The following is a 25,709-nucleotide window of genomic DNA, read 5'->3' on the forward strand; positions in this document are numbered from 1 at the left end:
GGCAGGAGTGCAGATGTTACAGCCCTCAGAAGAGTAACAGTTTACAGTTGCCATTGGCTAACCCAGAAAAAGTCATCCAAGGCCAGTTTGGATTGGGGTCACACCAGGGGAAGCTCTATAAGAGAGTACATGCTCAACCCAAAGTTCTGATCATCAGTAAGAATATCACAGATAGTCTTAACACAGAACTAAATCAGAGCCTAAAGCAGAATTTCCATTATTAGCTAAGTATGCTAAATTAAAATAGCCAGCCTCTGAAGTGACTGTGAAATCACACACTATACTAAAATTTGTTTATTGTATGCAGTTTTCTTGTGGAAAAGTCATTTTGCCTTGAAGTTATCCATCACCTAGAGCTCAAGACAGGAGCTGATGTGGAAATCAGAATGAGAGTCACTAGCATAGCAGAAGGAAAAATACATCCCTACTATTTTCCCTGCTTCTGACTGCCTAGATTCACATTGTTTGTGAAAACAAAAGTAATTTCTGCATTCCAGTCTTCAAAGTTTTGCCTTCTTGGTACTTGGTTATATTAACAATTCCACCCTGAGGTCTTAAATCTCAATAGTTGGTTTTATTATTTTTGCAGGAGCTAGGAGGATTTTAAAATAGAAGTCTGCAGTCAGACTTACACATCTTATAAAACGAAGTCTGCAGTCAGAACTTGTGTTTCTCTAACAAAAATCAAGGGGAATAAGACATGGAGAAAACCTAATTAAAAAAAGGAAACCAGCTTTACAGATAGAAATTACAGGTACATGTTACAAGTGTAACAGACTGTTCAATTTTCTTCCAGTAACTTTAGCTTCCTGCGTTCTTTACAAAGTGGAAGTTGTAACCAGGTTCTTAAAATTAAGAAAAGCCAGGATTTTGAGTCTTCCTTGTCCTACCACTAATAAAACCACATTAAATGTGGTTATAAAAGCCAAGTCGAATAATACAACTTAAGCTTTCCAATTCTAAAGGTGTGGTCTGAAGTCTTTCACCCATTTTTTTCAACTTTTAACAGTTAAAGGGGAACAGTCCCAGTTTAAGGACTGATATTGCTGCTTCCCATTATCACAAGGTATTAGAGCCTGACACTTGGTGTAACACTGTGCAACAGGATTCTGGGTATTGTAAGGGTAAGACAAATGCTGTTATCAAACAGAAAACCACAGAATTAAAATCTGTGCAACTGAAATTTGTGTTAACATCTGCAAAAGCAGATTTGGAATTTAAAAGCTCTATAATCAGCTTCTTATTAAAAAGGCTGGACAGTACTTAAGACCTTTCTATTAATTTATTCAAAACTGTACAAAGCAATCAATTTGTACATTTCCAAAACACTACAAAGCAATTAAGAAACTACTTCTCTTAAAGCCATGTGACAAGCAGCTCCCTTTACAAATAAGGTGCTTCAGTAGCTATAAACATTATTTTCAAGAATTTTTGTTCCATGTTAAGTTACACCTGCTGTTTCGAGTCAGCTTTATTGAATAGATCATAGCTTTATGCATCTATTAGCTGGAAAATGAAGGTAGAATTCCAGCCAGCATCAGATTTTTCTCTTCCAATAAAGAATTTACAGAGTAGGTGTAAGTATTTTTTGTATGTATGTGTGCATATGTATTTGTGACTGTATCTGTATACATACACACATGTAAAACTAAAGTATTGGACTGCTTATACCCATTGAAAAAAGTTTTTACTGACTTCTCTGGCACAAAACAAAGATCTCTGCCATTTCTGATGCTTTAATATTAAACACATGGAAGGTAAACAAGTGTTTACAACTCTGTAAACAAGTAAGACAAAAAGTCTGGCATATTGGAATGGTTTTCACCATAACTACTGTCCGAGAAAAGAGGCCATGGGATCATCAGGTCTCTGACGTTTCATTCTGTAGGCTTCCATTTCCTCTTCTGTTGGCTCCCTGGTTTCATACTGGCTGTTGTATGGTCTCTTCCTCTCATCTAACTGCATGATTTCTTTAACATGGAGCAGACGAGCCTCTTCTGCATTTAGTGCCTGAAATGAAAGCAAAGAAAAAAATCCACAGTCAAAGTTAAGCAAAAAAATCCAGTCAAAGTTTGTGTTAGATTCTAGTACTATGAACAAGCAGCAGGTAGAATGGTGGGATAGGCCACACATCTGTCTGGTCCATGAACAACACATTTCATTTAATGCTTGGGTTTTAGTGTTTACTTAAAATGATGGTAAATGGTATTTAGCAAACAAGCTATGTTATTGCTTTCAGTTGCCGAAAACAAGTAGAAACAACTTTGTTTTAGCTGAAATGCAATCATGACCCAGCAAATGCAAAACCAGGTAAGCAAGCATGTGATCCCAAGGGTTTGGGTTTGTTTATGACATTCTGGTTATGTTTTTGTGGTGGGTTTTTTTGTTTGATGGTTTTGGTTTGTTTAGTTTGGGGTTTTTTTTTTGGGTTTGGTTTGGTTTTTTTGGTCCCCCCACCCTCCCCATCCAGTCAGAGAGCGTATTTTATTCAAAAGCTTTTTGAAATACAAGTTATCCCATGCCTTAAACTCCTACTGCTCCTCCTTCTTGCTCCTGAAAAGAAGATGCCTTTGTACAATGCTTTGGTTCACCAGAGTTTAACATGAGTTTCAGACTCTGAATGTCCTGAGGCAGGCTGTCAGTAGATAGCCTGGCGAATGGATTTATTGCATCTACTTTGAGACTAGACCCAAGCTGGGGCTAAAATGTGCCAAGTGAAGCTTTGACAGTGCCTTTGATCTCTCCATCTTTCTCCAGTACACAAATCCTGGTGTTCTGCAATGTTTTTTATAGATTTACAGGTGTAATAGGTGCTTAGACAGGCAATGTTTTAAATCATCTAAACTAAATCTTCCAAAACTAAATATATATTGTGTATTTATATATATAGTGTTTGCCTGAAGAGGGAATGTACTTTAGAACATCTAACAGCATTTTAAATTTGTTTTAGCTTAAAATTAGCATCAAAGAACATCCCACAGAACACCACAAGAACTGCAGTTGTTTTTTGCTGCAAAACCACTGAAGAATATAATGCACCTTTTTAAGTTTTTCTTGCTTCTTTTTCTCTTCACCCTCACTATCTGAATTTGAGCTCTTCTTATGCTTCTTCTTTTTCTTCTCTTTCTGTTTCTCTTGGTGGATCTGTAAGGTGGAAAACCAGTTAAGATTCAACTTGCAAACATTAGTAATGTTCAAGTCATTAAATCCCAAGCATCTATTAATGCTATTTGAGAGCTTAGTTTTCAATGAGATGTCAATGACCTAATAACGCAGCCTGAATATTTTCAGACTCATTCTGACCTACATGTCTTTTTAGCTACAAGTATCTTCTCATCTCTTAAAATATATCTGCCTTCCTGAAAAAGGGAAATAGCCTACCTCCATCAGTGTTTTGGGTTTTGTCAAGTGCTCTTCCTCCCTGGGTTGCTCTTCCAGTAAGCTTGCTTCAGTATTCTACACAAGAGACACAGGAAAGGACACTCATTTACTTAACACATCTGAAAAGGAAAATTCCCCCCCCAAAGAAGGTAAAATAACAATAAAACCCCCTAAAAAAAGGTAAAACAGTCTAAAACTTGGGTGCAAAGATGAATGCTTTTTAGTTCCTTCCAAGTGACTAAATATGACAATACTTACAGCAATTTCTTTTCCAGCTTCTCCTGTACAGTAAGAGTACTTGACAAATGAGTGGCAGCATTTGTAACCCCACTTGCCTTCTTTCCAGTATGAACCCCAAATGCACTGTAAGAGAAGACACCACAGAAGTTATGTCTGTAATGGCACTCCCGTAAGAGGCTGGCTACAATTTATTCCTGAGGTTATATCTAGGTAAGTAAATTGCTCAAATAATTTAGAAGGGAAAATTATGAGAAAGATTTTTGCAATTTTATGTTAGCCTCACAGGTGCAGTTTCAAAAAAAAGAAAAGCAAGAGGATGCAGTCAACTTGCATTCAAAATCAAAGGAAAATAGGAGTAACTTCCCCTTTCGTTTGGGATCAGCATTGCAACTCCTCAAAAATTAACACTGACCACAACAGTTTGACATTCCTCCTTAACAGAAAAGGCAGAATGTCATATTTGAGGGAGAAGAGATTTGCTGTATTAATTATACTCTACTGCATCCTACCATACCTCCTTTCCTTCCAATTAGAAGGAATCTAATTTTAGTATAATTTTAACTTAAGCTAAGGCTTACCGTATGGTTGTTGATCTTTACATCCTCTTCATATTTAGAGCAAGCAACAGCTTTTTCTTGTCCTTTGATGACTGTTCCATGCCTAGAGTACTCCACGTAATCTTCTGTTTGAGCTAACAGCAGTTCTGCTGGTGGGGCATCGAGATGTTCTTGTCCTCCATACTAAAATGCAAAGAGAAATGACACATAAGTGTTTTGAAAAAACTTCACCTTTTCTGTAGTTAAGCACACCATTTAAAATATCACTTGTGCTACCTTCTGAAGTTAACACAAAAGAAGGGGCTGGAGAGTCTGATCTTTAGGAAACAGAGAGAGAAATGCATCTCCTATGACCAGTGTGGTTGTTTAGGTTTTTGTTTGTTTGTTTGATGTCTGGAGGATTACAACAGTGATATTCCTCACTCAAAGAAGAGACTTTTCATACCAAAGCAAAGGCTCTGGTATAACCAGAGCAGTACTTCCTGTCTCCCTCCAAACTTGAAGGTTGACAAGGTTAGACTCTCAGTGAAGTATTTAAATTGTCAGCTGTCCAAGCAACCAGCTGCAAAATATAAAATAAAGTTTTATCTAGAAGACTGGACCAAAAATAGGAGTCCAAAAATTCTGCTTTTCACATTAAGAGAGAAGTTAGAAAATATTTTTTGAGACAATTACTTGAGTATTTTACAGAAGATTCCACTTTAAACAGTAAAGATTTTTTTCAACCACTTGAATTATTTAAAAAACCCCAAACCCTCAATTCCCACTCCTGCTACAGACTGCAGTCAGATTTTTCATTGGAGAATTCTGACAGTTAAGGGATGAGCTCCCAATAATTCAAAAAAATACCAGATCTTCAAAGGTACCTATATTAAGTAATATAATGAATCCAACTGATGAGCTATCCTATACAGATATAAATTTTTTTATTAATCTAGGATGCTGAGAACAGCTGGTGCATCTTCACATAGCATTAATAAACTTACTTGTTCCCCAAAACCCAAAAGAATTCTAAGTAAAACCAAATGCCTATTACCTTCTCTAGGATGCTTTCCTTCTGCTGTGCCTTGAAATCTTCTTTTTTCACTTTGAAAGATTTATAAAGTAGCTCTAATTTGGTAGGGTCTGCTTGAAGATGAACTTCAGAGCCTTTGTCATAAGCCTCCCAAGCAAACACTGCGTACACAAGAGGTTTCACTCAGTATTCATTGCACAACTGACAGAGGCATTCAAATTACCCTCTTTTGTTCTGTAGCAATATGAAAGAAAGCTTCAGTCTAAAAAGACTTATTTTATCTTTTGCAAGAAAGCAGCATTGCTAATTTAGAAGTCTTAAGTTCATGTTCTTTAAAGTAAAAACAAAACAACCCCAAACTCCACTTACACTGAGTCTGTGCCATTGAGATGGTATCTCCAGTGTAGCGAACAAAGTTGTCACCTGCATAACCAACTCTGCAGAACAGAAAAATAAAATTCTTAGCATTCAAATAGTGTCGTTTGCTTTTAAATACAAGAAGAGAGCACCAACAGGAAAGTATAACTTCTCTTTTGTGCCTGAGAGTTAAGAACGGAGAGAAAGAGCATTCAACTGAACACATGAAATGAAAGTCTAGGGTCCTCATAGAGTCATGCCAATATTAGACAGCAGCTGACAATACTTGATGTCTATGCTTACATGGAAACACCTAGAGCTCTGTCTGGGATATCAAGCACCATGAGTTAAACTTGGATGTAAGTGCACAATATGCATAAATGGTAGGTAATGTTCTAGCATAGAGATTCTCAGCTTTTAGATTTCTGAATCTCTCCTCCTGTCTATATTCAGTGTAATTTACTGAGTTAAAGCCTTGTCATAGCTTTACTGTTCTTGGTTACCTTTTGAACACTCCTTGAAAAGACGCCCAATAAGTATATGAAACACAGGTTGAAAATAACTGTTAATCCAATTTCCCACTCTTTTCATCTCTCCAAAGCCACTTTGAAAAACTCACTGTCTGCAAAGCTGTGGCAGAAGCACAGATTCAGCACAGGCCAAATTTTAACTCTGGAGAGAAGTGAAAGCATCTGCATTTAAAGAACCAACTGACATTATACCAGCTGGGGGCAAGTGAGCTAATCCAATTACTGTACACTGAATAAACATTTCAACTCACAGCCTGTCTACTGTGTAAGTCTACAGTACTACAGAGGCCAAGGTGGGTCACAGCTCAAGTGCTTGACTCAAGTTTTACATAAGACAGCCTTATGTGCAACCAAGAGCCAGACTATGGGATCCTTCAATTAATTTATCTAGGTAGATGATACTGAAGATTTCAGACATATGCTGTGCAGACTCCATTAATATATGAGGAGCTGCTCTTCTTAATTCAAGCATTTAGTTAGACAGCACAGATATTCCAGTATTTCCACAAAGACTGCACAAAATACACAAACACTGCTAGATAATATTTTAGGAAAGAGCTTGTAAGTGTCTCTATTACAGACGAGATATTTTCACTGTATTTCCAACCAAATTTTCAAGCCTTTGCCAGGACAGCAGATTCTAGAACTGTCACCATGGATTTAGAGCTTGCTATGTCTCTGAACACTAATGGTTTAGACTGCGGTTATTTCATACCGTGCTAGCCCCAAGTGCTGAATGCCTCCCAACAAACAGGGGATGAAGAGTTGGTTACTGAAATACTTCACAAATATCATTACTGTTTACAAAGCATCCCCTCTAAATACAGCAATGTGTTCTAAGCCTTGTACAGATCTCACACCACATGGTGCTCCACATGTCCCTGAAGACTAGGAGACACTATTACTAAAATATCAGTTTTAGATACTAGTGCAAGAAAGTGCTGCTAAATAAAGCAATTTTCCCACGTTTACTACTGCTATCCATAAGAGATTTGTTTGTAAAAGGCCATACAGTGAAATGAAAATACAAACCTATTAATCTCATTTTTAACAAGAGTTCTATTGGATACACAAGCATAACCCTGTGTTTTACTTACTCATCTGGATTCTTGCCTGTATTGGCATAGGGGTTCTCCCTCATTGCTCTTGTTTTGGGATCATAATAAGCAGAGTTTGGATCTAGATTCCTCAAGTACTAGGGAAAAAAACCCAACATACAAAATATTCAATATTCATGCTTTTAAAAGAATTGAAGTTACACTTCTATCCCACAGCTACGACATTAAAAATGTATCTGTGTAAAAAGACGACCTTGACAAAGTCATAACGTGAGCAGGAATAAACTGAGATTAGACTTTAACCTCCAAACCCAGAGACCCATATACAAACTCATTAATAACTGAGCATACAAATGTTTGGAATTAACTCTCATGAATACAAAAGAACATCTGTGAAGAATTCTTTACTTACTTTTGCAATATCTTCCCGAATACGTAGATTTCGAACCGTGATACGTCTTTTAGAGTCAAAGTTCTGCCCAGGCATATCAATGTCATCTGCATATTTATCTTCATCCTCATCTTCACTGTTGTGGTCTCTTTCCTGAGGAGAGATGGGAGATTTCCAAGTAAAAAGAAGACATTCATTCTAGAACAGGTAAAAGAATCTCATTCTAGTGGTTTCATTAAGAAGTTAAAAGCTAGCATCATTTACCTGATCTTGTCATACTAATCTAACGTTCAGCAGTTTTCAGAAATACTCTCGTTAAAGATTTCTACTTCCTCATATGGGAACAGTTAGGAAAACATAACTGTGCTGATATTAAGAAAACAGTTATCTTGGGAAAAATGCACTACATATTACAAACTAGTTATTTGCTTGCATCTCTAAGGTTTGACAACACACAGGAATTAAAACAAAACAATCTCTGTCAAATCCAGCATCTTCTGCCCCAAAGAACAGGCAGCCAGTGGCATGAACCCAATGTTCAAACCCATAAGCCTCCCTTGGATCACTGTTCCATTAACTACAGGTCCTTTTGTCTGCTTATGGTGTGATGCAGTCAGGTAATCATCTTACTGTCTGTGAATTTGGTTCCTCTTCTCCCCACTGGTGTCTTGGGGAGTTCTGCAGCAAACAAAGAGCGTATCAGCAGGGAAGACAAGAGAGTGGAGGGAGGAAAGATGGCAGGGACATAAAGAACAACCAAAGCAGTTTGAAGCTGGCTGCAAAATACAATTTACCCATGGCATGGAATGCACAAAGACCGCTAGATAACATTCTAGGAAAGAGCTTGCAGTATCTCTGTTACAGACAACAGACCTTTTCCCTGTATTCTCAAGCCTTTGCAAGAACAGCAAATTCTAGAAGTTACCATTATTTAGAGCTAGCTATGCCTTTGAACACTAATAGTTTTGACTACAGTATTTCATACCATGCAAACATAACCAAGACTTAACTCTGAGACCTGAAAACAGTAATTAAGAAGATGTGTACACAAGTATTTAATCAGGATTGACAAGAATACTAAGCATAAATCAGAAGCCATCATTTCATCTGGAGAAACACAGCCAGAATTTATTTTTTTTTAACCTTTTTTAACCTCTGACTTGCAGCAGTAAAGATGGAAATAAAATTTTGAGTCCTGGAAAAATGACCTGCAAATTGTCCAGCACTGACTATGCAAATCAGTCTTGGTCCTATCCGTCAGAGATAGATCTTATGTTTCAAACATACGTTTCTTCTTACAGCTCCTTTTAATAAGGAGTAAGTATGTGGAAGCCAGCGTTTGCCTTGTGGTGAAAACGGGCATCAAAAAGGAAGGTCAGCACACTGCAGTTTTTGCTGGGCTGGAGATTAAGTTCACTCTGCCATCTAGTGACAAAATGCTACGTGGCAACCTCCGGAAAACACAGGCCAAATTGTACGCAGTCTTTTTCCTGGGGTTTTCTTTCTAACAATATTAATTTACAAAACTACTTCTGACCTGTAGCAGTCTCTAGATTTTCCTCATTTTATAAACTTAGAATACGTTCAGAAATGCCGTTTAAAAGGTAGAATTTTATATTGAAGACTGTCAAAAACATTATGCACAAGCTCAGAGAAGCTCGTATTAGTTAGTAGAAAAGGGAAATACATATGCACAGCCTCCAAATAACCAGTGATGCTGCAAATGATCATAGCAACTGAAGAAGGAACAAGTTTGGTGTAGGATAAAGACTATACCATCCCGTTCCAATTTATACTAAGCATTACCAAAACAATCCAGACATGTAATAGTCATTGCCTTAACTTTACTCAGATAACAATCTTGAGATAAAAAAATCCAGCATCTCATTGTATGAACAAAATTACTACATGAAAACCCAAGTTTTTCCAACCCAAAATCCCATGTATTAACTTCAGTAAGAATAATAATCACACAGCATTTTAGCCCATAAGGGGAAAACAAAGTAATTTGAAAGAAGATGCTTCAAATTCTTGAATATGACAGGAAATGTGACACGGCATAAAAATCAATGGCAGACCCTGTATAGAGAGTATGTGCATCATAAAGTAGAAGTAACCTGTTTTCTTTTTACTCAGCCTAAACTGAAGGAAATTAGGGTTTAGCTTACTTACCACTTGCTCCAGCTTTCCTGATGCTAGCTCTTCCTGAAGCTTCTGGGCTTTCAGTGTACGTTTGGCCTGTGCATCACGAAAATACATTTGTTTTACTATTTCTTTTTAATAGTAAGTGTGTAGCAATACTTATCATAAGTGCCTCTTGTGAATCCTGACACTTAAAATTTATTCATGATTACACAAAAAAAGTGGCTTTTTCTTATCTCTTTGTGTGCTTGCAAACAATCATCAGCCTAGGGCTTGTCTCCTCTATTTCGATAATTTATCCATTGTTTTTTGAGCCTCAAGGAAAGGAAATTATGTACACTAACCATTTTACTATTTAACATTATACTGTTGAACAGTTTATACTAGAGCTTATGCAGCCATACCTTTACTGTATTAGACAAGTTCTGATCTGAATTTTCAATTTAAGTGAAGTTTGCTATCAAACACAGAATCCATATTGTTTTTTAACTATGAGCATAAGGTTTAATATTAACAGTGCACATAACCAACTCTTCTCCCCTGGGCCAAGCCAAACACTAAACCTTTCTCCATTAAATATAGCACCTACATACCAAGTCAACCTTGGAATATTCTTCTACAATCTTCATGTGCTCTTCTGGGTTGTAACCATTCCAACGATCTCGCTTTCCATCATAATCAAACATCAGTTGGGGCTGCATATACTCATCTGGTGCGATATTCATGCCTGTGTATTTTGCTCCAACTTTTCTGGGTCTCTGAAAGGAGGGGAAAAAAAAAAAAAAAGGCTGGATCAGTCCATTAGACTAAAAATTGTTATTCACTTGAATATCTCTTTAAAAATAGTATCAGTTGAACTCCTCTTAAGCCAGTTAAATTCATCCCTATCAGCATGTCATTTGTAAATAAATGCAAGCAGGTCATCTCTGAATTTTAAAGCACAACTCTACACCCCATCGATTTCTAACTCTACTTTCCACAATTAAAAAACAGATTTTCTGGAGATGGCTTCTAGCTGATGTGAAACAGAAGGACAGCACAGCAGCACTCAAGTTAAAGCAAACCAAATTGAACAGATAAACATTTTCACCTATTACTGTAGAACTTGTCACAAACAGAACTGATGAGCCCCACTCTGAATAATATAACATTTTCCCCTTCATTTTTCCTACCTAAGTTTCTTCAGAAATTGTCAAGCCACCTTTCAATACTTGCAACCTTTTTCAAAAAAGTTTTTTTGAAAACCAGGAATTTTTATTTTATCTATCACTAGCTATTTTCCACCAAGATTAGAAGTCACAGTTTTCAAAACCATTATGATATCAGCAAAAGTCAAGTTTACCTCCATGCAGTCTTTCTTTTTGTGGGTCAAAGCACCACAGTTCTCACAAGCTCCTTTACGGTATCTTGTTGCTATTGAATTCTAAACAACAAAAGACAGCGTTGGACAAACTTGTGGCAAGATTCACATACATGTTTCCAATAACCAATTCATTTTTTCAATACAACTAAAGTGTGCATGATCTATCCAAACCCAGAACATATTTTAATTGTCACTAAACACTCCACTTCCTCGTTAATGAAGAACTCCCAGCTCCTGTCTCCCTCAAAAGCACGTAAACAGAAATTATTTCCTCATGGAATGAAACCAAATCTTTATTTTATGAGAAAAACTTTTTGCATACCTCTTGAACTCCTCGTTTGTACCATTCTCCAGAAGTACTATACTGTTTCTGCTTCTCCGGCTGAGGTCTCTGATGCTTTAGTGTAGGTCTTTTAGAAGGATCTATATACCATGGTACTGAGGATATGTACTGAGGAATATGAGGATTGATATCCCTGTAAAAGATGTTGTGTAAATATGTGGCAGACGGAAAAAACCCCACAACTTAGCCTCACAAATAACTCTCACTTGAAAGTTCCCTTATTTAGGAGTGATGAAAAAATAATAAAGTTGTTAAAATGCACTGCAAAATAAACTCTCATGCAACTAGATAAACACCGATTTTCATTGAAATTTTGGTGATAATTCACCTAAACTCCTGATTCTCATCAAATACTTTATCCAATGTTACTGAGTACAAAAATAGTAACATTTCTCTTCTCAAAAGCAACAAGCTTTGCAGAAACACGAGAGGGGACAAATAAGGTATGCAACAAAGGTCCCCAAGTACTATGTTTTGGTCACTTTGGAAATACTACTTGTAAGTAACTGCAGAGATAGGTAGGACTTTTTAGCATCACTGTCAATAGACCACAGTAGATAAACACTGAACCTACAGTTACTCATGCAAATACCTGTCTGCAGAGGATGAGTGGAACACTAAAGGCAAATTAAAAAGTTCAAGTATTTAGCTCTACAATGACTCACGTAGAAATCATGTATCACACTCATGATTATTCCGTCATTACAAGAGGAAAAAAAAGACACTTTAAGCCAATAGCTCTAGAATAACCACAACTTTAATAAAACTTACTTTCCTTCTTCATCCACCTCAGCAGGAGCATTTCCTAGCTTTCTCTGTTCTTCTAATTCCTTCTTTTTTCTCCAGTCTTCCCTTGTCATCTTCTTTGGTTCCTCCAGGCTCACATCATTTGATCCGCCTGAAGGAGTGGCATTTGCTACCGTCCCTGATGCCATTTTTGTTTCTCTACAACACAGAAAAAAAAAAAAAAAGTCTTACAAATCAATACCCTTTGACAGTACAGTTCTTCCGCGTGGTTTTCTACCATTTGGTGAAATAAGTAACGCTTATCCATTCTTGACGCGTCTTTCTACGCAAATAGGCACAAGTGCTGAAAAAAAAAAAATTAAAAATTACCGTATTAACGTTTCTCTTCTCTAACCAACGATATGCGACGGGGACGAACTGCAGCGGCTCCGTACACTTCAGGACATGCACGATCGGCCCTTCTCCGCCGATACGGAGGAGGTCACGGCTTACCCACCGTTGCACGACCGGGCAGAGCCGGCGGACAGGCCGGAGCCTCGCACAACACGCAAACGTGGGCCTACGTGTACCCCGTGAAGGCGACACAGAGACGGACTGCGAGGAAGCAGCACCCAGGCCCGTCCGGTAAGAATACGGATACTTCCCCGTAGCCCGCAGCGGCTTCTTCGCAGAAGTGGCAGCGGCTTCTTCGCAGAAGTGGCAACTGCTCAGCAACAACGCCTGCTTAGGCCACCAGTCCCCGCCGCGTCCCGCACAGCCCCTTCCCCTATCACCGCTGCCGCCGCGCTTGTTTACGTGCTAGGCCGCAATTTTGCCCCACAATGCACCGCGGCCCCGCCTGACGTTCCTGCGTCATACCCGGGGGCGGCACCGATGCCGTCGCCATAGCTCCACAAGCTCACCCCGACCCCGGAATGAGCGCGGGCAGCAGGTGCGGCGGCGCGGAGGCTGCACTGCTGAGCCAATCGGATGCTGAGCATTAATCGAAACAGCCAATGGGTGGTGCGAAGGCAGTTGAAAGGCTGCCGGCAGTTAGTACGCACTGGCTCTGCTCTCTGAGGTGAGGTAGTTGTGGCCTCGTTGGCCCTCTGTGTGACCCCGAACGAGTCTGACCCTCTTCTTTTTGGGTGCTGCTGTCCGCTCAGCGCTCGGAGCTACTGGTAGCTTTTGAGGTGAGCCCTTGGTTGGGTAAGTGTCGCGGGTTGGGGAAGGCGGCTGATGTTACTCGTTTAAAGTTGTGTCCCGTTGAGTGTGGGAGGAGAGGGCTTCTGGAGCTATGACCAGGAGGCAACTTAAACAAGGGAAGTGATGAAGTATGCGGCTGCAACTCTTTGACTTTGTGTTTAAGTTTTTGACTTCAATCTATGCTAATCAGAAGTAGCTTTTTCTATTAGCTTTCCTTGAAGGAGAAGTCACTGGCCGCCTACGTGATGGTAGTGATAAGCTCCGGATGGAGGCTGCCTGGTCCTAACAGAGTGGGAGAGTGCCCTGATCTGTTGTGGAAACCAGGAGTGTACTGATCTACTTGTGCAGGGTGTTCTCTTATGCTTTACCTAGTAAAAATATGTTTTTGCTAGTAAAATAACTGGCATTACTCTTGGCTGCACAAGTGCTGCAAGTCAATCTGAGGACTGCATTGCTAAAACGAGAGGTGTCCTTTCTTGGATGACAAAACTTTTAAATACTGCAAAGAAGTAACAGAGGAAACCAAAGATACTTGATTTCCCTGTGTACTAAGACCCTGTTACTTTCCTGAACGTATACACTAATAATGCCTTCGACTGTAAGGGTCTGTAGCTTTCTATTATGAAATGATGCAGACTATGGATTTGTTCTCTCTCCTCTGGGGACATGGCTGCTGTGCTGTCTAATATGGTTTGTTTGTAAAGTGTGCTGTGGTGGGTGGAGTGATGAGACTTATTTCTTCCTTTTCCTTTGTAGACTTTCCAGAGTGGCCTTATCACCCGAAGATGGCAACACTAATCTTTATTGATAAGGAGAACGGTGAAGTTGGGCCTACTAAGAATCAGCTAAGACTTCCTTCAGGATCTTGTGCGTATATGCTGCCCTAAGACAGTGAGGGATCAAGTCAAGTGCATAAACTGTTTTGTTTTTCACTGCTTTGAGCAGTGGTAGTTTTCTATTCTTATTTACTTATCTAACCATTATGCTAAGCTCATTAATGTAAAAATTAAAATAACTGTGATTTTTGTCAGAGAGGCTTATCTTCTGAGTATGTTGCTGAACAATGGTTTTTATGACTAGTTTTGCAGCCAGCTTTAGGGCTGATATGGTGCTAAAATTTCCTTTTGTTCTTCACCCTACTACAGCCAAAGTCTTATCTGAAAGAACACAAATTAATACTCCACTTCCTAAAAAGAAAACCAGCCCTTCTCCAGCCATATCTCACTCTGTCAGAAAGGCTCTTGGGAATGTGAATAGAACTGAAGTCACAATGAAGATGGAGAAGATAAGTCAGAAACCTCAGCACTGCACTGCAAACAAAGTGGGTACAATAAATTTCTTCAGTGTGTGTGGGAATGCATAGTTACTACTGTTGTGGCTTAACCCTGGCAGGCAGCTAAAGCACCACATAACTGCTTGCTTACTTCTTCCTCAGCAGGATGGAGGAGAGAATTGAAAGTGAATAAACTCATGGATTGAGATTAAAACAGTTGAAAATTCCAGATTATTCAAAGAAAAAATTGAATAAATTTCTCACCACTGAGTGATGCCTTGCCAGTCCCTCAGTGACAGCCCTAGCAAACTTACCCACGGCTTTTCAAGGTTTAGCATGATAATGTTGTATTCCTTTGGTCATTTGGGGTCAACTGTCTTGGCTGTGTCTCCCCCGAACTTCTGCCCCAGCAGCCTACTTTCACTCTTAGTCATGAGAAGCAGAAAAGGCCTTGATGCTGTGTAAACACTGTTCAGTAATGGCTACAACAGCTGTTATCAACACTGTTTTCATCATGAATCCAAAACATGGCATTGTATGAGGGTACTAGTAGGGGGAAAAATAGCTCAATCCTAGTCAAAGCCAGTATGCTTATGTAGGCACAAAAAGTGCAACAGCCTGGGGGGAACCTAATGGCAAAGAAGCGTCTCTAGAGAAAATGGTCTGAATTAATGTCTTGTTCAAGTGTTACGCATCAGAAGTTTAATATTATGAGCCTAAATGTTGTAGTGCAGTCATTTGTTGCCACCATATATAGTACTGCACTGCATAAACTCAGTTGAAGAATTTTCCCATCTGCTTACTTGTGTTGAATGCATTAGAGTTCAGGGATTCCTGGCTGTAAACCTGTATAGCACTGGAAAGCCACTACAGGGGTACTACAGTGGGGAACTGCAGTAGCTCAAATAATCTGACTTTGTTTTTAAGACTTCTGAAAAGACTGCAGGATCAGAGAGCTGTGATGCAGTGGCTGAAGAAGAATGGCCAGAAATAGAAAACATGTTTTCATTTGATCCTCGAGGTAAGAACTATTGGTGTCACTATTCAACAACTGGGATTTCTTGAATGACATTGTAAGACTTTAGCCAAGTTACTGCAATATATATGCTAGCATTGTGTTTCTCCAGAGCCCTGTCTTAAAAATGAGGGTGGTTGCTGGTTTTCGAATACCATGTTTTAAATATTTAACTGCATTAGCTGTGCTCCAGATATTTAGTTTGAATCTGTTATGGTGGCAGAAAACTAGCTCCAAATAACCATGCCTCTTCAATGACTGCTGGTAGACAAGTATTCAAAGGAATACTTATGCAGCACTGAAAACCAGACTTCTCTTATGAGTGTATGTCAACAACTTGCTAAGTTGTTCTTAGCACAGCCCATTCTCTGTACTTCAGAGTGTGTTAAGCCATTCATTTCATGTGGAAGTGAGTGTGCAGAAAGACTACTTTCCTGGTGGTACAATATATGCTGTGCTTAGAGTTGAGTATAGTGATTGGAATACTAAAAGCTACTGCTGTACATCAGGAGTGATGTTATGCAATCTAGTCTTTTAATAAGTGTTAGTGTATGGCATTTTATGGACAGCTAAGGTGTAACTGTAAATAAATACCTCATGGGGGGACTGTTGGATTGTGTTTTGGACTTGCTCCCACTTCATTAAATGTAGCAGAATTTGTCTTCCCAGGCCACTGCCACTGTACACTGTTACTAAACTACAATGTATTTTTCTCAGACTTTGAGAGTTTTGATCTTCCTGAAGAGCACAAAATAAGCAATATCAACCTGTGTGGTGTTCCCCTCATGGTATTTGAAAGGACGTATGACAGATGTGTGAACATGGTTCCTTCACCTGTGAAGATGGAAGAGATTTCCTGGGAGTCTAGTAAGTGGAAACTTAGCATAATTTTTAGTACATACAGTGTTCATTAGGGGTTTGAGAGGGGGAACTGGTAAAGTTCCACTGCTGTCCTAAATGCCAGAAATAGTACTCTAGTATGAAACAGCTTTTGGTGTATAGTAAAGCTAATTTAACTGTTCAACCCTACTAGTAGTGGTCTCAAGTGATGCTGCTGAGCAATCTCTTGCAGTGCACTGGTGGAATGGGCTTGTGTAATCTAAATGCTTCTTTTAGTAGTTCATAAGGCTTATGCTAAGCGACTGAGAGCTACCTTATGTTAGAGCATCATTTATTTTTCCATGAGAAACTGATTTACTCTGTCTAACTTTCAGACTTGCTACAATCAACTGCTGACTTTCTTGCTACCCTGGATGAGATCATTGACATGCCATCTCCGAATTATGCCATTTAATGCATATTCTGAAGTTTCTACTGAGTTCAAATTTCCTGTAGTTTTGTGTTTTAATAAAGGCTTATTTAACTTATATAGTATTGGACTTATGTGTTTTAAATAGACCCAAGATTTAGTAGTGAAGTGCTTTGAGAACCTTTCTGACAAGGAATTGAAGAGGCAGTGTCTTAAATTGTAGCTGGTCTTTATTTCCAGTTTCTTGTCTTTGGTTTGAGACTTCCAACAACTTTAAGGAATATCAAACTAAACAGGGAAAAAATGCAATTAAGGAAATACTATACAGAAACTTTAGTGTTTGGCTGATCCATTTTAATATTTTTCTTTATTTTGGCATTGAAGTTTGGGTATAGACTGCAGCTGCAGGAATTAAAATGTAATAACTATAAATAACAAAATGCATCTTTTCTTTTTGACTTTTTTCTCTTTACCAGTTCAAGTGAGCTGGGAGAAAAGAGTCCAAGCCCAATTTTGCAGATAAATGCCTGTAACCAAGACACTGAAACTGGTTACACAGTGCCATCACATGGCTGCTTGTTATGCAGCCACACAGATAAGTTATTGGTGTGAAAAACAACAGATAATGTGCTATGAGATAACATAAGGATATGTCACTAAATCAATATAAATACTGGTTGTAAATTTTTGTTTGTACAAACAGACATGTCTGGAGAGAGACACTAGTGCTGTGTTATGGAAGTTACCATGGTAAAAAATTTTTTTGGTTGACTTAAAATATTTGCTGTAATTGAGTATCTAAATCTATTATTCTAACCTCCAGAAATAAGCTTTTTTGTGCCATGTCCATGTGTGTATACATGCACATGTGATAAGGCATTTCAAACCTGCTTGCTTGTAGGATTTCATACCAAAATGGATGAGCATCTCTGTAATGTTGGAGTGATGATTAAATGATTCAGATGGGCCTTAGTACTGGTAGACTTTAGCCCAAGGACTTGTAAGCTGTGGGGACAGTGGAATGGATGTGAGTCGGACTTGGGAATACTGCTGGTCTCTGCATGGAAATGAATGCTACTGCGAAGTAGAACATAAGGTAATAATACTAAATAAACAATGAGTTCACACTGGTGTAACCTTATTTTACTTAAATCCTTTCAAAGTCTAGATAAATGCAACAATCATAGGTTCTGTGTCCTTTCCTTCATTTGCCTCCACTTTTTTCCCCTTTAAAATTACAAAAAGATGTTTTTCTGTAGGATTTTTTTCTCATTTGATTTTCTACAAATACTGTCTCCTATGGTTGCTGGCAAGCAGCACAAACCAATCAAAGTTAGGTCTAAATAAGAAGCAGGTAGGGTTTTCAAGATTGTATCTGGAAACAATTGAGATCAAAAAGGTGTATTTTATCATACAGCCCATCTCTGAGCCAAAACAGGAGTGTTACTAGGAATCTTCTGTGGGGGGCTATAAATCTGTATTCAGCAACACTATGCAGAGATCAATTTCTTTATACTGCCACTGCAGCTAATTTCAAGATTGATTTTCTTTCTAAAATGTTGGCCATGATCCTTTTGGTTTAAAAGATTGAAAATAAATGCTAATATCCAATTTCAGATGCATCTATGACAAAACCCAGAGGTAAGAAGCCTCTACAGCAGATGAATGCTGAAGTTAACTTCAGTTTTGGTTAGGTGTTAATTTTCAGCACCAAATTTGTGGTGCCTAGGGATTTTTGTTTGCTACAGCAATGTAACTCATCTGGGTCTTTTTGTTCTAATAGAGATTTCTGCCTAATGCAGATCCAAGTTTTTCTTTTACAAAGCTTTATTTTGTAAACACTTCTTAGAAAGCTACATTTGTTTCAGCTGGCTTTTATTTTCCCCGTTTCATGTACTTTTCAACTCAGCTGGCTGAGGTTCAATAGAAGTATGTGCTCCTGTGACTTGCAGGAGAACAAAGTCTGTGGAGTGAGCTTCCTGCTTGCAGTGACTCAAGGAGATCACCTTGTGTCACAAATCCATGGTCTCCTATTAGAAAAGTAAAACTAGCCTGTGTCAGCCCATGGAGTGATGGCTTCCTGGAATGCAGGCAGTCTAGTTGCTGGGAATTTCTCACTGCCTCATGCCATTTCAGGTAGGTGTTAACACTGTCTACTTCTGGTGACTGAAAAGCCAACTTTCTTAACTGTTTTAATGTTGCTATAACATACACAGCTTCTTATATCAAAGTTTTATTTTCTATTCAAATATTGTCAGGAATAGATGCAACTTGAGTTCAAAATGGTGTCTGAGCACTACCCTGCACAACTGAGGTCTTACTTAAAACTGCTTGTGCTGTGTTGGTTTCCTTGCTTGATGAGCTTATGCTCCCTGTAAAGATCTGAGATATTTGGGATTTTAAGTGCATGGCTGTGATGAAAACTAATGCTTGCTTGGTGGCTGGTTTTCAGTTCAAATGAGCCTTAATAGGCCAGTGTAATTGCATACCATGATGGGGGACTCTGGATTGTAACCAAGTACACAGAGCAGGTATCTTTTTGGTTGGTTATCACTTTTGTAAAGCATCTTCTGTGACAGCATTCTGGCTGTGAGAATCACTTTAAATCCTTACATGAATTTCTGTAAGGAGAACTCGGAGATTCATATAATAATAATCAGCAGGCTGAACAAAATTACTTCAGTACACATCAGATAATTCATCCTATTTGTAGTGTTCTGGCAGCGGGTGGCACCATGGTAACAGCATGTATTATGGCTTTGCACTCCTGCAACCTGACAGCTGTGGTGTGATGGTGTCTGCCTTTGGTCCATCATGCACAGTGCAGGCATCTGTAATGGGTTTCATTGCTCCATTAATGTGCAATGGAGGATAAGAGTCAGCAGTAAGGAATTCAGTGTGCCTTTACCCTGTGACTACAGGGAATAGTGTATCAGCCAAGGGCATTTTTATCTTTTGTTTAAAAAGAACAGCAATTAGAGGCCTGGAGTCATTGGTCTCTCTAGGGTTAGCAAAGCCATGAATCATAACTTTTAGTTTCATTGTACTTGTATTAGCGTTAACAAGATATTGTATAGAAATACAATAATGTCTCTCTAGCTAGTCCCACAGTGGTGCTCCAAGAGACACTGGCACTGATCAGATCAGTGTGTCTGTAATGAGGTTTATCCAGAGTTGATGTACATGTATGCATTTAGTAACTGGTTGTTTGGAATCTGAGTGCAAGTATGTATTTCTGCGTATAACATTGCCAGTCAAGCAAGAAAAGCATACCTGATAAATAAGGGTGCATGCTGCAAATCCAGACTTGCACATCATTGTAGCCTTGGCTCACAGGGGTGTGCAACAATCCTGTAGGATATGTTCCAGTGTTTCCTAGAGACCACAGCTTTCCCAATTCAGACAAAATTTCCATGAGCAAAAAAATTTTCAGAGAGCACTGACTGCCTGCCTTTCTGGGGGAAATGTTTCTTCTGCCAGACTGAGGTCTGAAGGGAAAGCCAGGCCCATTCTATTGCATTAATTTAAATGTGGACGTGTTTGCATGTGCTTATTGCAAAGATAAAATTGTTTGTAGTCCCTACAATGTCATGCATACATGCATTGACACAGGACTCACAAGGCAGAGGATTTGCTGTCTAGACAGGTGCTGAACTTGCTGCATTGCTGCTCAAACAGTGGCTTTGAAGGGTGAGGACAAAACATTGATGATGTGATTTAGGTTGCTTGAGGATAACGTTTCATGAGTGAGAAAGTCCTTATCACTGTGAATGATCACACAGGGTGGCTGCGTGATCCAGAGACCTCAGTAACTGCATCTGAGGGTCTTCTGTGAGAATGCTGTGAGGAGAAGGGTGAGAATACGGCTGACAGCTCTCTAGGGGAGGAAGGACAAAGGGGGCTGGAGGAGCAGGTGGTGGGAAGTGGTACCCCTATGCCGAACCCAGGGGTGCGCAGGTGCCAGGAGAGGATGAGCCTTTTGGCAGCCGGGATTTTCCGGTCAGCTCAACCGCCAGAGGGAGCGGGAGAGGTGGAAGAGGAGCCAGCGAGCACCTGCACCGAATTCATCTGACAGTGAGGTTGTGCCGCTGCGATCCCAGCTCCAGCCTGGCCGTGCGGTGCGACTGCCGCGCAGCTACCAGCGCACACAGGCTGCGCAGGGGCACAGCCTCTGCTTTGTGCTTTTGCTGCTACGTGTGCCTCGGCAGCCGTGCAGCCACAGCTCTCGGAAGGCTTCCCTATGTTTTCTGTTGCTGTGTCGTGCTATGGCCACAGTAATCTGGCAATAAGAATACTTGATCCCAGAGGGCAGAGACTGCTCCTCTCTTCAAATGCCAAACAAACGTATTTTGGTTTGAACTGCGACAGCAGGATTGCTGTGCAACAATGGAGAAAGCCTTTTAATATTTCACTGTCACTTTTCTCTCCACTGCTGCTCAAATTTCTTCTGGCATCTGAGCGAGATGCTGCTGCTAATCTTCTGCAAACACTCAACTCTGATACTGGATATCAGTGGGTTTAAGCAAAAATCTCTGGAAATGTGCACACTCCCCATGGTGTTTTTCTCTAGCTGTGTCGGGAGTGTACACATCAGAAGAGGGAGAGAAGATGAGCTGTGCCTCAGTGGGAGCACAGGGCAGTGAGCTGAGTTCCTGGGGACTTGAAGTACAAGTCATCCTGTTCTTCCTTCTCTGGTAAACTCCCAGCTATCCACAGAGGCACAAACTTGATGTGTGCCTGTCCCTGCAGTGAGGGATATCCCTGGGATTGTTGCAGGGATATCCCAACTGCAGGGCCCTGCAGGTCCTTTCTGCTCTCCAGATCCCAGCTTGAGGGGTGAATAATGGGGCCAGCCTTCCTTCCAAAGAAGCTTGGGCAGGTTTGAGAAGTCCATGTGGTGAACAGGTCCCTGCTGGGAGCTGAAGAGCAGGTTGAATACTGCTGTTGGGCAGTAATAAAACATCTGCTCCATACACTGGTGAATCATCTGGCTGGAGGGGGACAGGCTGTGGCGTGTGGCAGATTGCAGTAGGCACAAGCAACCTCTGTGCTGGGATATCCCCACTGGGGAATATCAGCTTTCAGTGGAACTGTTTCCTCAATAGGAATATTTTCTTTGGCTGTTGTTCCAGTGTAGCTTTTGCAAAGTCTCTGTGACTCAGTTTTGGAATAAAAAAATACAAAACCACAACAAAACCAAGCTTGAATTTGTTATTATTTGACTTCATCTTTCTGTAAGCAAGGTGAAAAAAGCCAGCTGCAGGAACGAATAAACCAACACTATGCTCAGCTAACCTATCATCCTGTTCCTTTAATCAATTACAAGGTGCTGTCAGAACTTATTAGTTCAGAGCCTTTTGCATTTCATTCAGCAAAATAGCAAATGCCTTTCAAAAAGCTGGTTAGCCAGAACTGGTATTCTCCATACCTGCTGCTTGTGGAAACCCCAGGCACAAGAAGTAAGTTGCAATTCTCTCTGATGTCATCTGATATATATATATATATATATATATATGTACCAAGTTCTGTTCATCTAAACAGAATATCCATCAGCAAACAATGAATGACAGTTTCTTTGCTCTGAACCTCTTCAGCTTGAAAGCTTTGTCCACACAGCTTTGTTCCTAAGACTGTTTAAGTACTGCCTAGCCTTTGCCTATCATCTTCCTTATAAAATGCACAACTCTTGAGAGCTGTTTTTAGCAGTGGTATGATCCTTTGGTTGGAGTAGAGCCTGTTATGTCTTATCTCCTGAATTTTGTAAAGGAGCTTACACATTCTTTTGAGGTATTTTACATGGTCAAAGAGTTCCATTCATATGAAAATGACTTTTAATTCCAAGCTGACTTCCATTCCTGTAAAACTTAGGAATAAAACTTGATTTTGTAAATGCAATGTTCACTGGTTCCAGAAGTCTGCTGACCTATGGGAGCACATGTGAGAGAAAAGTATAAAAATCAAAATGAAAATGGATATGTTCCTGTGGGAAATTGGTCCAAACAACACAGCACTTTTCTACAATAATTCTCCTGAAATATGTTTAAAACTTGCAAGTTGCAACCAGGTACTGGATTTTGCTTTTAATCTTCTTCTGAGTCTCTCCCCAGCCCTTTTTTTTCAGATAAGAAGTTCTCAGCAGTTTCTTTCAGTGTTAGTAAACCTTCCTCTGAAATGTTTTGTTCTTCTCTGCCCATCTCCCCCTAGCTTATTCTGAGTTTCTTCTGCTGCTAGGAAGGATCTGGAAGTGCATTGCATCAACTCTAATTGCCTCGAGGAAGCTTATATTCTGCTTCAGTTGTGTGCTTTTTCCCTAGGCTGGTGTATGTGACCATGCTGTGACTCTCAAGTCTTTTGCTACAGTGGTTTGCTGTATTACAGAGGTTATTCTCAGAAGAAGCAGAGGGGCAAAGGACTTTTTCTAGCTACTGCTGTCTGCTGTTTTTCAGATTTTTTTTTCCCAATTGGAACTAGCATCCTATTTTTCTGATTAACACAGAGAGTTAAAAAATGATTTGTTTTAATGGCTTCAACTGTATGCTTGAAACAGAGCCCAGCATATTAGGAACCTAATGGAACCTGTGGAACAGCTAATTCTTTACTATTTTGCTCCATATAGAAACATTCAGAAGTTGTGAATTTGTTACCAGTCTAGGGTCCTGGTGCTTGTGTAGCTGTCCAGTCTTAATGGCTGTGTGTTATTTCCTTGTACCACAACAGGGAATGCAACACTTTTGTGTGATGGGCAGTACTGTCAAATATCTAGACTACAGTTTTCAAGGCTGGCTGTATGACTTCAGAACCCAGGTTCTATTTGTAGATGCAGTTTGTGTGCCTGGAGGTACACTTACAGAAGGACCTGGACCTATTGTACCTATTCTCAGAATACAAATCCTCAGAACTCCTGCCCCGATTCTGCAGAGCTCCAGTAGCACTGATAGCTTATGGCTCTTCTTTTTACTCCAGATGAATTCTCTGATAAGCATCTGCCTCTGGGCAAGCAGCTAGAGGCTCCTTTATGCCTAAGCCACAAGTTTCTTGTCCTACTTGTTCTGTGGAGGCTGATGTGGCCGTGTTTTCAGAGCAAATTCTCCTTATGTGGGCAGGGTAGGATGGTAACTGAGGAGGCGGTGATGGTGTTTTTATTTCCAATAGCACAGTACTCATCTGAGTGTGTGAGAGGCCAGTGTTCAATTTCAAGATGCTCAAGGGACTTGAAATCCTGACCACAGCTGAGTTATTCTGGAGGACGCTTCTCATCTGTTTCTCTTGAGTAGTACTGTGCAGGAAGCTTCAATGTGCCTGGGCAGGGGAAGGGATGAGCTGATGGCTTAGTGGTTGGCCTGCTTCTACAAAGTGAAGGAAAACTGGTCAGAGGCAGTACTCTGCGTGGAGAAAATCTTCCATCCTTTGGGTTGTGGTCAGTGCAGAAGAGTCCTTCCTTCTCTCTGTTCCAGCCCTGTGGGTGCTCCCTGCTCTCTCTGCTCTTAGGTTCATTCACTCGTTGGATGTCTGGGTCTGTGTCCCATGGCTGGAAGCAGTGGATGGGGTTGCTGTTTGCTGTCCCTTCTGCTCAGAGCTGACTCACTTCCTGCCTTCATAACTCATTTGAAACCTTCCTGTTTTCTTTTAACTTCTGACTACAAAGCATCCAGTGAAGCCATCTATGAAGCTTGTTACAGAAATTGTACTGTGCTGCCTGATGCTACTTTACATAGTTTCTTTTCACTCCAGCTGGCTGATAGGGCAGCAGCAGATTTTTTTTCCCATTGAAACGTTGCATCTTAGCAAGAACTGTTCGTCACGTGCACAGGGTGCACGCAGGGCCAGGGTTTACCACAGGCAGCAGAGGTGATGCAGTGACTGCAGTGTGGCAGCAGGTCTGCGGGTATGCTGTAGTTTGTGTGGGGTCTGACTGTGTTGTGTCAGCTCTCACAGTCTTTCTTTCACAGATGTTAAAGGCAGTCACAGGGAAATAATTAAGAGAATGATAAACTTGAGTAGAATAACTTTGGCAGGGTTTAAGACGCTAGGATAGGTAATCCTGTGGTCACTGGGGACCCTTTGCAAAGCTACAGGGGTTGTGGACCATTTTGGTAACATCCAAGCCCTTTTGTGGAGCAAAAGTCTTCCTTTGAGATAAGAGATATGTGCATGTACCTGCACCTGTACACAGACAAACTCTGGGGGAAACTTAATGCCTCTGTGAATCTCTGCAGGCATTTCCTACTGGGAATGCTTCCTGGTTTAGACAAGCATGTCACGGAGAGGAGCTGCTCCTGCCTTGGCAGCTTCCTTCTTCTTGTGAGCCCTGTCCATGAGCAGAGCTCTGTGGCTTCTGGAGGCTGCATAGGTCATCAGCAGTAAGCAGAAGGACTGTTTCTACCATCCCCTCTGTATTCTGCTACCCAGACATAGCTCTTCACTGCTTGTATAAGAGGTGGGAGTAATCTATCCTAATTTATATGCCCATCACAGTGCAAAATAAGAACTGGCTAATCAAATCCAGCCTGGTTTGTGATAAGACCATAGCCTTTGGAAGTGTGCAAAGTGGTCTGTGAAAGGTGCATGATTTATGAAGTGTTTCCTAGCTTTATCTGTCAGCCCTTTTGAATCAGTTGTATTGCACAGTAAAGCAATGAGACAGAAATCAGTGGGAGAGCTCATAAAATTTCGGAGTCAGTTCAGCTTAAAGAAACCTGACAGCTAGATGCACAAAGGCAAAAAATAATATCCATTTGTATAAGGCTCTATATCATGGAAAAAGACCCACAGAACTAATTTCTCATGGGAAGCCAAGTGAAAGTTTGGTTTTAACAGTATTGAGGGAGAAGTTCCAGTTTCTTCAAAAATAATGTGGATTTTG

At 40.1% G+C, this 25,709-nt stretch overlaps 2 protein-coding genes across 4 annotated transcripts; one reads left to right on the forward strand and one right to left on the reverse strand.

Moving 5' to 3' along the window:
• Positions 1-1,249: 1,249 nt before the first annotated feature.
• On the reverse strand, positions 1,250-12,794 carry SLU7 (SLU7 homolog, splicing factor). Of its 2 annotated transcripts, XM_054389452.1 has the most exons (16): positions 12,494-12,794; positions 12,149-12,322; positions 11,357-11,510; positions 11,014-11,094; positions 10,265-10,429; positions 9,702-9,767; positions 8,160-8,207; positions 7,551-7,682; positions 7,178-7,275; positions 5,563-5,630; positions 5,215-5,354; positions 4,200-4,361; positions 3,640-3,744; positions 3,382-3,456; positions 3,040-3,144; positions 1,250-2,010 (listed from the first exon to the last, which is right to left on the reverse strand). In XM_054389452.1, exons 2-16 carry the CDS (start codon positions 12,310-12,312, stop codon positions 1,831-1,833), a joined length of 1,743 nt encoding a protein of 580 aa, XP_054245427.1. In that variant the 5' UTR covers positions 12,313-12,322; positions 12,494-12,794; the 3' UTR covers positions 1,250-1,830. The 2 variants fall into 2 exon arrangements, with proteins under 2 accessions (XP_054245427.1, XP_054245428.1); XM_054389453.1 differs by lacking the exon at positions 8,160-8,207.
• Positions 12,795-13,027: 233 nt separating this feature from the next.
• Positions 13,028-16,944, forward strand: PTTG1 (PTTG1 regulator of sister chromatid separation, securin). Of its 2 annotated transcripts, XM_054389144.1 has the most exons (6): positions 13,028-13,296; positions 14,066-14,176; positions 14,455-14,630; positions 15,510-15,603; positions 16,315-16,464; positions 16,812-16,944. In XM_054389144.1, exons 2-6 carry the CDS (start codon positions 14,095-14,097, stop codon positions 16,889-16,891), a joined length of 582 nt encoding a protein of 193 aa, XP_054245119.1. In that variant the 5' UTR covers positions 13,028-13,296; positions 14,066-14,094; the 3' UTR covers positions 16,892-16,944. The 2 variants fall into 2 exon arrangements, with proteins under 2 accessions (XP_054245119.1, XP_054245120.1); XM_054389145.1 differs by lacking the exon at positions 13,028-13,296 and having other exon boundaries at positions 14,056-14,176.
• The last annotated feature ends 8,765 nt before the right edge of the window (positions 16,945-25,709 follow it).

The sequence above is a fragment of the Indicator indicator genome, chromosome 18 (genome assembly GCF_027791375.1).
Source record: "Indicator indicator isolate 239-I01 chromosome 18, UM_Iind_1.1, whole genome shotgun sequence".
NCBI classification, from domain to species: domain Eukaryota; kingdom Metazoa; phylum Chordata; class Aves; order Piciformes; family Indicatoridae; genus Indicator; species Indicator indicator.